Raw genomic sequence first — 16,689 nt, 5'->3', positions numbered from 1 at the left:
CTTTTTCTTTCTTCCTTTCTTTTCAATAGTAAGATGCCATTAGTGTTATGTGAACAAAAATGAGTTTAGTTTTTCCACAGGAGCGTGTAACGTGACATAGTTTGAATTTCACATCATGAGCCCAGCTTTTCTCCACATTCCCAAGGGCTGATATCCACAGTAAAGAAAAACTGTTGTGTTGAACTAAAAAACTGTTCATGTTTTAACCAAAGCCTTTTTTTCTTGCACTTGGATAACACTACCATGGATATTACCGACTAACCAAATACTGGCCTGAAAATTGTGTGTGTGTGCATGTGTGTGTGTGCATACACACACACTCACACACATTCACATACAGATGACATTTTAATGCAACTCTTCCTCACTACTATTTTGTGCATCAGTTCTAGTTCCACTTGTGATGGATGGAGCCCACATCAGCAGGGAGAATATCTAAAGTTATGTTGATTTTTATTGTGCAAATGCAGGTAAATTAGTAAAAGGTCAGTTCTAACAATAAACTGACAAGATGGAGGAGGTTGCTGGAGAGAGCAGACTTAATAATTCCTCTAGTTGCCGTATGAGTGCTTTAACGAAACTTATTAACAAGAAAATCACACCCTCCCATGGATAAACCCCTTGATAGTTGCACACTAGAGCGCAAATATCTCATTTTTTTTTTTTTTTTTTTTGGTAAATTCCTTAAATAGAACAAGGATGATAGTCTAGGAACTTAAAATTCTTTACCAATAAATAATACAATTTGTTTGCAAACAAAAGGAAAATTTTTCAAAAGATCAGGGAGCTGGAGTAGTAAAGGGATCCCACTTAGGGAGTAGAGGAAGGCAGGCCACAAAGTGGATCAAATTTAACTTTCTTTTCTTCTTCTTCTTCTTGTTTTTTTTAGTTTTGGCTAGATACTCTTAATTAGCTGCTCAAATCCATTAGTTTTCTGAACTATTCTTCACTTTCCTTTTGGGCAGTTGTCTTTACTTATTCACTGATGATCACGACAAGCATAAACTTAAGCCATTAATTTCCTATTTCTTGTAAAATGTGAGGATTTGATATCTACCCAGTTACTTGTTCCATGGATAGGACCATCTGATCATTTAAAGTCTTCAAAACTTTTTGTCTGAGTGACCAGAGTATGGTCATCTCTCCTGGTCAAGGTGACAGGAAAGTTATAAAACTTTTCTTCCCTTGATGTACGTGGAATATGAGCACCATTTTGAATTTACTCCTTATTCCTCTTGTTTGTACTTATTCTCTTTCATGGGTTTTGCCTGAAATTTCAGTTTATGTTAGGATTCAGGATCTTGAATAATCTGAGAGTTTCATAGTCCTGCTTGAGTCAAATTGTACGAATTTAGCAATTCAATGGCTCACAATTTTATTGATGAAATATGCTGAATTTACTAATCATTCCCTGTTTATTTTGGTGGCATTTGTATGTCTGGAACCACCTTTGGGGCCATGTCATTGTTGTTAGGTGCCATCAAGTTGTCTCCAACTCATAGCAACCCCGTATACAACAGAACGAAACTTTGCCAAGTCCTGCCATACACATCACTAAATTATGGCTCACTCTCGAGTTCTTCTGATTCAAACTGAGTAAGTGCTTGGAAATAAAGAACTCTCCTTGGGAAAGGTCATTTTCTTATTCCTCATTGAGTATCATTAGACTATATCTCACTTAGAGATGTGTTCCCATCTACCCAGGGATAAAATTATAACGATACACACCTTCAATTTGGCAAAAAAGGCACAAAAACATGCAAAATGGGTATGATGTTATGGTTGACAGGCAGATGAAATGGCAAAGGAATCATGGCACTGTATTCTGCTGTAGTCCTGGGATGTTCTTCTTTGGGCCTTTCCCGTTAATAATCATGCATGCATTGACTTATTTTTAGCGGGGGAAAAAAAGTGAGCAAAAAGAGAAGGGAGTAAGGAAGCATCACTGAGAAATGTTAAGCTTGGCATAGTTCCTAAACAGCAGAGTTTCTCAAAGAGGGATCTACAAACCATGCTCATCAAACTCATTAAGGCTGCTTGCTCACGATGTAGATTCCGTGGCCTCACTCCAAATCTTCTGAGTCAGACTTCTTGGGGTAAGGGTGAAGGAGTCTACATTTTTACAAGTGCTACAAATGATTTTTATACACACTGGGTATTGGGAAACATGGTTAAAGAGTTTACAATGGAGGTCACTGGGAAAAGAATCTCTATTCCAGTATAAAAGGCAAGATGAGAAAACAGACATTTCAAACAAATGGGCTCTGTGGTTGTATCACAAGGCTGTGATTATTAAGGTTTAAGACTCTTTTCTTTTGGTAGGGGTGGACAGCAATAACCATTTCATCTAAAACCAGAATGATGAAGGCAATATAAATCAAACCCATTCCAGCAGGCTTCATTTGGTCTAATTTCTCTGCAGATATTAATCATTGTACAGTCCTGTATAAATGACATCAAACTCCATTTTAACTCAGAATACAGAATGCTCACTCTGATCCTTTCTCGTGTGTTATTTTGATAATATAAAATAAATAAATTGGAACAGTGGGCCATCAAGATTCCAAGATGCCAACAATACCAAGACATGAAAGAGAGAAATGGTCCACTCTAAACCTATAACCCAGCATGTAAATTGGAAAAAACATTTATCTGTCACAAAGTCACTGAGGGGAAAAGAATAACTCCCTTCATTTTTTCTTTGAAAATTGCTATGTCAAGTGGAAATGACAAAAAATTCTCCCTGCAAGTTCACAGAAAGGATATTAGAAATTCTAGCAAAGATCATCGAGAAGACCAAGGTTAGTCAAATTCCATGGCATGATATCTAGTGGCAGAAAATGGCAGGACCCAAATAATCTGGGTTAATTCAGTATGGCAGATGCAGAGTCGGAAGGCTGGAAGCATAGCAAAAGAAGATATATGAGAATCAGAGTTTAGCTCCCACTCAGAAGCTGATGTGAAGTAATTTTGCCAAACACCGTATATGCCTTTTCTTTTTCTTACTGGAGCATGTTTTGCTTGCACAGATAAAGGGTACTCAGAGAGGAACCTAAAGCCCAGGGAAGCAAAAGTAATTCAGAAGCACAAGCAATGAAAACAAAGAAGACTCAGAATGAAGAAGACATACCTGTGCCTATGCATAAAGGTACCTCTGAATCAAATAAGTCCAATTAAAAAGTGAAAAATTCCATGTCAACTCCTCTTTAACAAATATTTGCCCCCACCCAAATGAATCAGTTGGGGTAGACATAGCTATAGAGAAATAACAAGGGAACACTTATGATTTGTGCATTGTTCCCTTTTTTATTTTAATTCACCATGCAAGGATTTCCAGTAAGATAATTGTGCCTACAATTATAAAGGATAACATCACCGCACATTTTGGAAGCCACTTTGTTATTTTTACGGCTACATCTTAGTGCAATTTTCTTTTCCGTAGCAGGGGGAGGGAGAGTTTACTCCCACCAATGACCATCTAGCAGTTTTATTTTCTTGTCTTCCCCTTTTCCTGCTGCATGCAAACCACTTCCTTTTTGACCCATACCTCTAGAGAATGCCTTCCCCAAGCTCAATGGATTTTTAACTTTGCAGAATTAACCAAGAGATGACCTGAATTGGGGCTCTGCTCTTATGATTTCCAGTTCATTTGATCCATCTGATGCCATTAGTTTCTTATCAGAGCTTTAAGTCCTTGTCATAACCAATGTTCAAGAAGGCAGCCACATATGTTGTTCTGTCCAGAATTGAACTAAAAGTTCTAAAAACTCCTCTAACTTCAGGGAAACAAACCTAATTCACAGTGACTACCAAGGCCACTAGAGCCTTTAATCTCTAACTCACTTACCCGGAACTCATTTCCATTGTTGCAGGCCATGTGGACCTTATTGAATAACTCCATTCAAACTAGGACTAAAGAGTTACATTTACTCGGTGCCACCTCAGAGCCTTATACTGGCCAAATTGATATTCTATTCTTCTGTAAGCTAATCCCCACACAAATGAACACTACATTGTTGTCTTAGCTCCTTGTACTTTTCAACATGTGGTTGGCACCAATCTAGAGCTGGCCCAGAATAAAAAAATAAATAAATAAAAAATAGATTTCCAACCACTAGTTTTGTTTACTGAGGATATAAAGAGTGCCTGAGCAGAAACCTTTTCTGACAGACCAAGGAACAGAAGAATGGTGACGGGAACATTTTCTTTGCAGTGTTTCATCTCCTGTTTAACGTAAATAGTAGAAGTATGATTGCCATCTCAACCCTCCAATTCTTAGTGTGGTGTCTCTATATTGATACCACTACAATCAGGTCTAAAATTTAAAGGAGTTGGAACTTTGGCCATTTTACTTAGACCCCAAAGTATTTGAAAGCATTTCCAGTGGGACCACAAGAATGAAGTGAGTTTGGTGATATTTCCCCTAAATTCAACTTTTCTTGACCCATTCAGTGCCATGATTCTTTGCAGTATCTTCAATTATTAGGATGATGGTATTTTAATGTGGTATCAAGAAACATTGGAAAGAATGAAGAAATATTGGTGGTCTTTATAAACCTATGTTAAAATTAAGATCAAATGCTTGCTAATATATTAATAATACATAAAAGAACACAAGTTAAATTCATACATTAGAGTTCTCTTGACACCTCGATTTCAAAAATCAGTTTTTTTTTTTTCCACCCACTTAAGTAAAACTTTAAACTCCATTAGAACCATCAGCACAAGAAAACATTGGCTGAGACTGTCTCCGAGGTGTGAAGGCAAGAATTACAAAAATTCAGAAAGATATCTATATACAAATGGGCACTGATAACACGAATGAAGACAGAAGCTCTTACATAATAAATGTGCACATTGGGAGATTTCAAAAAGAAGCAGTTGGTCATTATTTTTTCCTCCTATACACATTATCCAGTTGCCTTTATTACCTGTGGTACACATACACACATTCACACACACACAATTAAAAAACAAACCAAAAGCAAACAAACAAAAAACAAGTAGTGCTTGGCACACAATTAATGACTGACAAATAAATTCCTTTGTTCAGTTCCCACTGAAATGCATGAAGAATGCTGAAAATAAAAAGTGATCTTTTAACTTTCATTTACCACAATTCTACGAAAGAGCTATTGGTACATCAGTAGGATACAAAGTCACAAGAATGGCTGGCTATTAACAGTTTCTTTTTGGCTGTGTCTATACCAGTCAAGGATGTAATTAAGAAAGATAGTTTAGAAGGACAAAACCTTAACTTTGGAGCTACAGTTACCCAGCTGGATTGTTAACAGACACCAGAGAAATGACCTAGCTAAATCCTAGTAGGGACACAGCCAAATCCCAGAATTCCAAAGCAAACACAACTCCAAGCTGACTACAAGCAACTAACAATGTAGCACTGTAGTTCTGAAAAATTCCAAGAAATTATTAGGAGGTGTATGGAATATAATTCCCCCCGAAACGAACAAACACACACAAGGCTGGGCATTAATTCAAGTACTGTGTGTTTTTCTCAGCTCCACAACTACATAGAATACAGAGGTCTTTGCATGGATTACATGGAAAAGCCACCCCATGAAAATGTGGGCAGTAAGAACTCTGAAAACATTGAGAAAACAGAGATCACTCAGCTCAGGGTAGAGGAGGCTGAGTATGGGATCGTTTAGTAGTAATTTTTGTGCATATGAATGTTTATTTGTTTTAAATACCAAGAACGTTTGGCTAGCTCTTCTCACCCTCTCCTAGAGCAGAGAAAGAGCAAAGCTTGTGGAGCCTGAGGGTGTTAATTTTAAAATAAGGAAGTCAATTTGCTGATAATGAGGGTTATTCAATGTTGGAAAGTATTGCCAAAAGAGGTTGGGAAATCTTCCCAGAAGGGTTTTAAGACTAGGAAGAGGCTTTTCTGTCTGAAGTGCTCTAAGCTGGGCTGCCGGGCAGCAGGGCATACCCCTCAGGACGCCCAGGCTCCTGGTCCATGTGCACTGTGTATATATACATATTTAGTTGTGCATGTGTTGCACAAATACTCATGCATACAGAGTCAGTATAAACTGGCACATAATAGATTTGAGTGAAAAGTCATAGAAATCTGCCATTACCCCCTTACCCCATAAACAAGTAAAAGAGCAAAATTAAAAATCCAAACATATGCCCTTGGGACGGACCTCTTTCTACCATATCCCCATTCAGAGGAGGGAGGTAGAAGATAAGAGAAAAACCCAGTTTGGGGTAAATGACTCCCAAGGCCTCTCAGCTCCTCTTAAGTAGCTGAGTCTCGTTATATATAAGGTACTAAGCACATGGGATCAAGTTAACAAAGAAACAAACAACAATCACAGAAAATGTTTTCTTGTACTTTGACATCTGGAAAGAAATCTACCCTGTGGATTTACATGTTAAGGTGAACTAGGAAAAATAGGCAGTAGAATATCAATGGGCCATTGTGTTCTAACAAATTTGCAGTATTAGTAGGTTCTTTTTTTTTTTTTCCTTGAAAATATGAATTCTGTTTTAGGAGATTTATTTCAAAATAGTGACACGGTTTGTTTCTTCTCCCACCCCCCAAGCCCTCCCCTATAGATGATACTTTCGTAAAAGTTCAGATTGCCAAGGATGTTTTCTCTCGGGGAACCGATCTGGAATTTTGATCTTTAGGAAATCCTGGATACATCTCTCCAACTCTTCCTCTATTGAAAGCTTTTCCTTAACAGCTTTTTTTTTGCTGCTCATGTTCGACTCCCTGGAGCCGGAAGTGAGAGTCCGGAGCAGATCGCTTTTCCGTCGCATCTCTGACTGTTGGATCAGCTGGACCGGGCCCTTCTTGATGGGACGGTCCAGAGTCTGGATGTTGGTCTGGCGTGTCACTGGCCCACAGATGACTGTTTCCTGGGGAGAGCTGGCCTCAGACTGGCTGTCACAGCTGGAGGTGGAGAGGTCGTTGCAAGATGTGCCACTCTCCCCTTCTTTGTCACCCTTGCCATTCTTGCAGCAGCAATCACAGTGCGAGGATGACCACCTGGAAGGCTCACCTGCAAGGGAAGCACAGAACCCAAGGGATTAATGCCAGCCAGCTCAGCTTGGAGTAACACCATAACACCTGAACACCACACACACTACCATCATCGGATCATGTCTTTACAAGAAGTAGGGTGGCACTCATGGTGGGCTGCAACAGGAGCAGCCAGGAGCCAAGGCCATTGATAGGAGGTAGATAATCATGGCATACTGCCGAGAAGGAAATATAGTATACTGCTTAAGCCTATGGGCATTGGAGTCAGACAGCCCTGGGTAGGAATACTCAGCTACACCATTTACTAACCTTGTTATCTTGGCAGACCCCTTCAAAGCTTCAGTCTCCTCATCTGTAAGACGAGGATAATAATTTTTCTAATACACAGAATTCTAGTAGGGATTGAGATAAGTCAAGAAAAATTCCTAACGCAGTACGCGACACACAGTAAGCAACTGGTAAATGCTAGCTTGGTTTACTGTGGCTGATGTTAAACCCTATTCCAAAGCTCTATGTGACTGCAGTCAGGTACAACATGGGAGTCTATGAGAGTGGAATGGCAGCTCTTAGTCCTGCAGGGCTAACTTTGCACCAGGACCCATCTAAGCTCAGTGCATGCACTGGATCCTCACAAGAATGCCCTGAACTCAGTAGGTCCACTTCCAGGTTCCATTCAGAGAAACTGAGACTTCAAGAGGTTAAAACAGTTGCCATAGTTTGCACAATTTGAAAGTGACAGACCTGAGATTTGAACACAGATCTCCTCAATGTAAAACAAAGGCAGTTAACTGTTTTTTCTTTATTTTTTCCTGCCTGGAAAATTCTTTCTCCTTCAAAACAATGTTTAAGCTTTAACTTCTCTCTAAAGTCTTTGTTCATCTCTCCTCAGAAATGCTTATTATTCTTTTTTCTGAGTTATGGTTGTCTTTTGTAAATGCCTCTATTATTGCATATATCACGTTCTGTTAGAATTCTTTATTACTTCATGATTCATCTAGTAGACCGTGAATTCCCTAAGGTGGACACAGTGAAGTATCCATTGTTGTAATCCAAGAAAATAGTCCAAGGCACAGTGTTGATGTTCAGTCAAAGCTGGAATTCTAATCGTAACTTTTAACTACCTGGATCCAGTCACACCTGAAGTTAGTCTTGCCGGTAGACTTTTCAGTTATATGATACACTTAATTCCCTGTTTTTTTTAGCCAGTGTTAAGTCTCTCTCTCTCCATCCCCCTGCCTACCAAAAGAGTCTCGACTCTTATAACACTGCACTTAGCTATTTGAAGGCAATGTCACTTTGTTGTTGTTGTTAGCTGCCATCCCACTGAGTCAGCCTTCCACTCATGGCGACTCCATGCACAATGGACAGAAACACCATTTGGTCCCACACCATCCCCATGATCAGTTGTGGATCAGACTATTGTGATCCATAGGATTTTCATTGGCTGATTTTTGGAAATAGATTGCCAGACCTTTCTTTCTAGTCCATCTTAGTCTGGGAGCTCTGCTGAAACCTGTTCATCATCATAGCAACATGCAAGCCTCCACTGACAGATGGGTGGTGACTCTGCATGAGGTGCATTGGTCAGTAATGTGTAACCCAGGTTTCCCGCATAGAAGGTGAGAATTCTACCACTGAACTACCAAGACTGCCATTAGAGCCATTTTATAGATAAGTAGTTGGAGACTTCATGAACTAGAAATCCCACAGTTATGGTACAAAGCAACTTCCTAGACATAAGTCACTGCTCCTAGGCTTCCAGTCTCTGAAAAGCTACCATCTTCCTAAAGTCATGGACTTGCTGTATTTACTGACCATGTATTTATGTGCTCAAGACTTTGTATCGTTCATGGTATGTAAACTGTAAAAACAAAAGAAAACAAATGCCCTTTATGACACTGATATTGAGGAACAAGGATAATTTAGTGCTTTATATGTTTTAAAGGGCACCCAGTTTTGATTTGTACTATATATAATTTGCATAAATAAAAGGTCATGTTATATAATAGGCTCTTACATTATTGCTGTTTCTAATGCGGTCAAGAGAGGGGAAACACAGACCAGAAACCACTAGGAAAGGTATTTCATATCTTCTTGCACAATATCTGTTCTTTTACATATTGAAATGATTTAAACATACATAATGATTTATCTTGATACATTTTCCTAAAGGAGGTTAAAAAAAATTCGTGTAAATCACAACTTCAAAAGTAACTCTAACTTAATACCCACTGTCTCCAACCACTTTTTAAAATGTGACCAAGAAATCATTGTATTTATATACCCATCAAACTAAATGCAACAATTCAATTAGCCAAAAGGAATCGCAATAGAAATGATGTCCTAGTTATCTCAGGATATTACAAATAAATATCTTCCATGCAACAGATAGATTGTTCAATGTGTACCAGCCGGTGACTGAAAATATCAGCAACAGAAAATGGTTTCTCTCTACCAGCATGGATTTTGGGGTGATTGTGTTTCTCCTTCAGAGGGCAGATTCTGCCTCTGCCTCTCAAAACCCTGCAATCTTTGTATTAACAAGACTCGATGGAGAAATGGTCCCAATCAATGAATTGAGTTAAAGAAAAGTAACCACATCAAACTAGAGCTGATCTAGTTTATCCTTTTTTGAGAAAAGTTCAGAAATTGAACTTAGCTTTTAAAGAATAAGGAAGAGGAGGAGGAGGTGGAAAGATGAAGAAGAAAAATATGCCTATTACCTTAAAACAAGATAACAAATTATTTTGGCCATAAACCCTGCTAAACCGTAGAAATGCAACCCCTGTGTTTTCTTACCCAAGAGTTACCTTCCCCACGGTAAAGACACTCCATTCAGAGGTCTCAGAGGGAAGCCTGGCTCTGCTCTAAAAGCCATTTTAACAACACAGACATCATCATGTGAGGAATCCATGTGTATTCGTCTGGAAAACTGCACACAGGCCTCCACTGCACGGCCAAGTCAGGAACCCGGCACGGAGGCAGCTATTTCTTTGTCGAACCTCGGGGATGATCATGGATTTTAATGTCAGCTGGGCCAGCTTCCAGGCAAATGGAAGTATTACTTTCCACTTATTCTAGACAATATCACTATTAAAGGGAAATTGCTGAACTTAATTTTAGTGTAGCTTGTTAGGCTACTACATGTTTCAATGTTTTACGAGAACATTGGAATATTTTGCCATTTTGGCAAGATATTTCATAAGATGACTCCTGAAGTTTATAATTTTATTGAAGACTAGAAAGAAGATGGAATTAATACAGACCAGCTGGAGGTGCTGTGGCAAGTCATTATGAAATTTGAAAAATAATCAAACTACCTGTTTTTTTTTTTTTTTTCCTTTCTTTTCTGAACCATTGCTTGCCTGACTGTTGTCTTCCCAAGAAACATATCTATTTGAGGAGGGAATGTGAAACCAAAGCATAGAGGCTTTAAACCAGAATACAGAAGTGACATGTGTAGGTGCCATTGAAATGTGCTCACAGGTCTTGAAAGTGTGGAAAGATCTGAAAGGTCAAATCTGTAACTCAAAGTATTCTAGAATCCCCACAATTATAGCAAATAACAATCTCATAAATACCTTGGTACTTCAAATTGTAGCATCCTTTTGCTGCCAATTTGCTGAGGTTTCAAAAATTATTTCAATGGCTGGAATAATTCTCTCCATTTAGGGAGAAAACAGGTTATAATTGATTATCCACATTTGATGTGGGGAGAAAACCATTTCATTCCAAGAAAAGTCTGCTATGGATATTAAAAAAGCAAAAAATCTATTGCCTTTTGGGAGTTTATTGACTAGTTGCTAGTTAAAGAGCCTAAAAGCTCTACCTTATTTTTTTAATAAGCCATTACTGAATTTGTTGGATATTATGTCATTTTTGGTGCCTAGCACATAAACCCCAAAACCAAACCCTTTACTGTCGAGTTGATTCTGACTCATAGCAAGACTATAGAACAGAGTAGAACTGCCCCATAGGGTTTCCAAGGAGCAGCTGATGGATTCAAACTGCCAACCTTTCGGTTAGCAGCCAAATGCTTAACCACCGTGCCACCAGGGCTTCTGCCTAGCACGTATTAGAAGTTTAATGAATGTTTGATGAATGAATGAATGTTCCAAACACATATGTGAATGGTATCAAGTTGATAACATTGCAGAGAAGATCTCGAACTCCAGAATCAGGCCCCATAATTTGTCTGCTGTGGGATCTTGGATAACTTGCTAACCTCACTGAGCCTCAGTTTCCACATCTGTAAAATAAAGACAACAACAGTGTCTTCCTCACAGAAGTTTTGGGAAGATTAAATGAGATAGTTCATGTAAAGCATGTTTAATGGTTTGTGGCACACAGTAAGCATTCCATTCACTCATTCATATTTGTTGCATGAAGCTAACATAAGCCAGACACTATTCTACATAAACAAAACAAATCAGGAGCTTATTAGACATGATTACTATATTTCTACCAATATACTATACAGTCGGTTAGATCTGGCTGGAGCATCATGTTAGGAAGGACACTGCTGCTTCAACTAGACTCATCAGGAAAATGCATAACAAGCATTTAGTGATGACTGCCTGGAGGGCATGGAGCGTAACCACAAGCATGTACAGTGTGTGGCACATAGTGTGTAAACGGAAGGTAGGAGAAGGAAGGGCCTTTTCAGTGCAGTGCTTAGAAATTAAAAAATGGGTGAGTCTGTCAGGATTAAAAATGTACTTGTAGATATATCACATAACTCTAAATCCGGAGCAGGGAGGAATTTGTATTTTGGATTAAATGGGGAGAGGCCAAGAAACTCAGTTGTCCCCTAAATCCTTAAAGCCCCAAATCTTTGAGCATTTTACAACTTGGAATAATTGAGGGGCAATCAAGCAAGTTGTATGATTGGTCTTGGCTCTCTCCCACTACAACCCTAGCTGTGGAAGTCCTAACTGGTAAAGAAGAAAGAACAGAGGAAAGACTACAGAATATGTCTTCCCTATGAAAAATTCAAACCAAACTGAATGAAACATGACTTAGCAAACTCACAAAGTGCTTATGCATTTTTAAAAGAGGCCTCTCTGCAATCTACCCACATTTCAAATCCCCCACCTGCTAATGGCTGTGAACACAATGCACATCATTTACAGCAACAGCTGGGAAAACTGCTTTCCCCAGTCTTCTCTGTCAATGATGTAGGAGCCTACCAGTCTGGGAGCTAGGCGGCCAGATTTAATTTATTGAGGCTGCTGAAAGACTTTCTTGGTATCCTGGCTGAAAAGTCAATAATGGCCAAATTGATGTTTTTATAATTCTGCTAACCTTGGAAAAGACATTGCATAGTGGAGATTGGGAATAGGCTGGCTGTGTGAGCTTCTTAAAAAAAATGCATCTTCAGTCTTGACAATCATCATTTCTTGCTTGTTGCTGACCTTTTCCACTCAGTGACATTTGGCCTTGGCTGGGCCCAGCTGGGGCTCCTTGTTAAGAAGGTGGCAAGAATGGGGATGGGCAGACAGTTAAACTATCTATGTATCTGTCAGGGCCAGTCAGAAAACCAACAACCACATTAGTTACCTTAACAGAGAGGATTTAATAGATGGAATTGATTAAAGAGATATTAGTGAACTGAAAATGAAAAAAGGTGGCACTGAAGAGACAAAGATAGTAACTGCAGAGGCAGCTACCACCCTTGTGGCTTGGGAGACATAGAAAAGCAGATGAGGTTATTAGATCTAGAAGCTTGAGGAGACATCCCGTGGAGATGGGACCAGAGTGTCTGAGGAGGGCACGCTGCCCCACTGATGCTGGTATCTCTCAAGAGGCCTGGCTCTGGGGTTTACAGGGAAAAAAAAAAAGAAGCTGGAACCAACTGCTTTTAGGGTAAATAAATCTGGGTTGATACTGATATGAACATCAGACAAACAAGGAGTTAAGTCCTTTCTCTCCTCCTGTCTTATAGTCTTCTTCTAGCTCACCCCCACTGACAGAACCTACCAGTAAGTCAGTTAGGCAAAGGAAAAATGGGATTAGTGGAATCCCAGGCTCAGCATCACAAAACAGTATATAGGGGTGAGTTTGGAGACAAGAGACAGCAGCTTAACAACCAGCACACTACACTAACACAGCAAGAGACACAAAAGAAACAAAGAGCACAGCTCTTAACCTACTGGAATGTGAACTCTAATGGAGGAGTGAGAAAGGAGAAATAAAAGAGAACCACTTTACCTACCAGCACACTACACTAACCCTGAGAAGGATGCAAAAGAAACAAAGGACACAGCTCTTGATCTACTGGAATGTGTACTCTAACAGAGGAGTTAGAATGTAGAAATAAAAGAGAACCACTATTACCTCAGTTCAGTTCCTGACATGCTGACCTTTTTATACCCCAGGGTTTTGTAATTGCTCTTCTCTCTGCCAGCAACACTTAGCCTTCCATTCCTCACATGTGTAAATCTTTCTCATCCTCAAGAGCTTGGCTTAAATATCACTTTCTCAAAAAGGCCTTACTTATTGACTTCCTCATCCCAATTTAAACCAGTCCCTATCTCCTGCCCCTTGCTATATTGACACCACAGTGTGTAATCAGGGATATGTTTATTTGTTTAATGTTTGTTCTCCCCACCAAACTTCAAGGGCTGTGCTTGTTCTCTTTTGCATTCTAGTGCGTACCAAGGCACATACAGGCCAGATGCCAGGACACAGAGTAGAGTCTCAGTAAATATCTACATAATAAATGAATGAGAGAGGAAAGAGATGATGAGCATATAAAATAATTTTTGGTTTAGAATGTGGGAAAGAGTAAGCCTTCCAGAAAAAAAGAAAAAAAAGAAAGATCTGACATACAAAGTTCATTGGAAAGGAAAATACTTAGGCATATTACAAGACATCTAATATATATTATCACTAGACAATTAATACGCATGAGGCAAAAACATGCTGACCCACAGAGAGATTGGCAAAATCCATGAGCCAAGACAAGCTTAATGAGAATTGGGAAAAAAAAAAAATATATATATATATATATATATATACACATATATTTAAAATTGATCACCACTCATAATGATTTATTACAATCAAGAAATCCCTAAAGGCATTATCCAACTTAGGTAATAACTTTCCTCACCATTCAATTCATGGCTTCTATTTACATAATTTGCCAGTTTGGCTATGATCAGACATACCCTCCTAGCTTGAATTTTTCATCTGTTGGGGTTTCTCTCTAAAGAAAGCAACGCATAGCAAACAATGCAATGTATAAGGCAATAAATCCTGAATTCTGACTCCCTGCCTTACTGGCTTGCTCTTTCATGCATTTCTTGATGGCACATTTATTCCATTTTCCAGATCCCTTTCCCTCTTTTCTTGCTTTCCTCCTCTTCATTTTATTTTCTCATCTTAACCTCAGCTTTTTTCAGCTATGCTCACATTTGATTACCCCTGCCCAAAGAGTCTTTGTCTATTCCATACGGAAATTATGTGGCCATCCTGATCCCTTTTCCTACCTGGTTGCCTTCTGGCCACTTCCTTTTCCTGGCCATTTCACCATTTTTTCCTTTTTCTTTTTTTTGATAAACTGGAACAAATCCCTCAAAGCCTACAACTTCTCTCAGGCAATATCAAGGAGTTCTTTTTGTCTCCCAGAATGAAATGTATGTATAATAACTACAAGGTTTTGTGATCCTTCTTTTCCTTTAGAGGCTCCTCAAAGGGCTGTCAACCATCCTGTTCCTCAGCCACATGGGGAGGGCACATGATCCAAATTTTAAGAGAGTACTCCTCACCCCCACCTCCAGCCATAGCGGGTGATTCAGGCATGGCCATGCAACCCAAACTGGGGTGAATCAGCATCCTCACTGGGAACATTCTTCTGGACCTTATGGGTAATATGTGCTCTTTGACACAGGAGGTTGCTAAGCTAGGAGTATGTGAGTCTAGTGACCATCTTTCCTATACGCAGGTTGGAGAGGTCAGTCATGCAGAAGGAAGCCAAGCAAGACTGGCAGCGTTCAGAAATGGTGAAGAGGCAGAGTCCTAGATTTGGCTGAGCTTGAAGTCAAGCACATCCCTAGGCTTATAATTATATAAGTGAAGAAATTCCCTTTCTGCTTAATGTAGTGAGAGTTAATTTTGTGTTACAGGAGTCTTCAACTCTACATCAAACTCCTATAAACACTCTTAATATCTATTTAATTTACCTTTAGCCATTCTCTGAGCACTTGTGAGATTCTAGCACTAATGCTGGTCAATGCTTTAGGGGACAGGTACTATTACTTTGATAAGCTACTTTGTAGATGACTTGTGTCTTCTCTGGAGTGATAGCCTTTTTGCTACACTAGTCCTAACAAGTTTGAGTCACACCCTCAAGAGACATACTAAGGCTTCCCTGCCACTTGTTGTACACAGTGATTCCAAAAGTGAGTAAGGTAATAGCTGTCCTTCCAAAACCAGAAACTTAAGTACAATAATAATAGATATCATTTATCAAGGACCCTCTATGTGTCTGTTACTTTGCTCAGCACTTTACATACTTAAACTTTATAATAATTCTGTTAGGTGGATGTTATTTTTCTTTCCTTTTTCATGGAATAGGATTTTGTAGCTCAAAGTTTATTACGTGATCCAAAGTAACATATTTGGCAAGTGGAAAAGTAAGGATTCAAACACAGATCTTTTTTAATCTAGAGCCTTTGCTGTTTTTGCTGAACACATTATCCAATATCATTATTCTATTAGAGATATTTAAAAGTATCAGCAGACCAAAAGGGTTAAAGAATAGACTTTAAGACATGACAATCCCGGTGATTTCAGCCCTTCAATAGCTTTTCGACGTAATCAACTAATTGAACAACTTGAAAATCTAGACTTTCTTAAGTCATTTATCATTATATTTATATGAAGGATGCTAAATGTTGCTGGTGCTCTTCCTGATGTCTGGGGTATTTCTCGTCCTCCACCTTCTTCAGTTCTACCAGGACTGCCCTAGTAGCAATCAGCAGTGTTTGAAGTGTTCACTTAATTAGCATAAGAAAAAGCCCTTTGCCAGCTAATTAAGATATAATATTTGCTAGTATTGCTTAATGAATATTCAACAACCAACCAGTGTGTGATACCCTATCAAAAGGGAAAAATACCAGAACACAACAATCTATGCTTTATTGGCAAATGCAAATTTAAACTCTGCCGATACTCTGGGCAAAATAAATAAATAAATAACCAAATCAGCCAGAAGCAATTGTTCGAGAGCTAGAGAATCCTGTGAATTTTACAAGAATCATAGATGAAATGAAACAATTGTCTTAAAACATTTATACATCATAAACCACTTTGAAGTAGTCTGAGGTTGAGTAGACAACTTCCAAAGTTTGGGAAGCATGGCCATGAGAAAGGAAAGCAGATGATGGTGTAGTACCTCACTGCTGGCATGCCCAGGCTGCCTTAGCAGTGGGTCTGAAAATCACAGAGTACGAGGCCTAGAAGGCAACTTAAGGGTCACTGAATGCCCTCATTTTACAATAAGGAAACCGCAGTCCAGAGAGCGGAAGCACCTAACACGGATAGACTCCTATTAACTATCAGAGACCAGCTCTTGGTCTGGAGCCCTGTCTGGGATCATGTCAAGGACACAGCTGGGAAGGCAGAACCATGTGAGCAAAAGGTTGATAAATCAAACCCAAAACAGAAGATTT

At 39.1% G+C, this 16,689-nt stretch overlaps 1 protein-coding gene across 1 annotated transcript in view; it reads right to left on the bottom strand.

Moving 5' to 3' along the window:
• Nucleotides 1–6,478: 6,478 nt before the first annotated feature.
• The window catches only part of KCTD16 (potassium channel tetramerization domain containing 16), a 371,106-nt gene continuing 360,895 nt past the window's right edge, over nucleotides 6,479–16,689 (bottom strand). Inside the window, exon 3 of the mRNA XM_004381138.3 lies at nucleotides 6,479–7,031. Within this exon, the coding sequence (XP_004381195.1) occupies nucleotides 6,577–7,031 (455 nt within the window). The 3' untranslated portion in view covers nucleotides 6,479–6,576. The remainder of the gene's footprint in view (nucleotides 7,032–16,689) is intronic.

The sequence above is a fragment of the Trichechus manatus genome, unplaced genomic scaffold, assembly GCF_000243295.1.
Source record: "Trichechus manatus latirostris isolate Lorelei unplaced genomic scaffold, TriManLat1.0 scaffold00080, whole genome shotgun sequence".
Taxonomy (NCBI): Eukaryota; Metazoa; Chordata; class Mammalia; order Sirenia; family Trichechidae; genus Trichechus; species Trichechus manatus.
The sequence above is the reverse complement of the archived record's forward strand: the minus strand, read 5'-3'. Positions and strand labels throughout refer to the sequence as shown.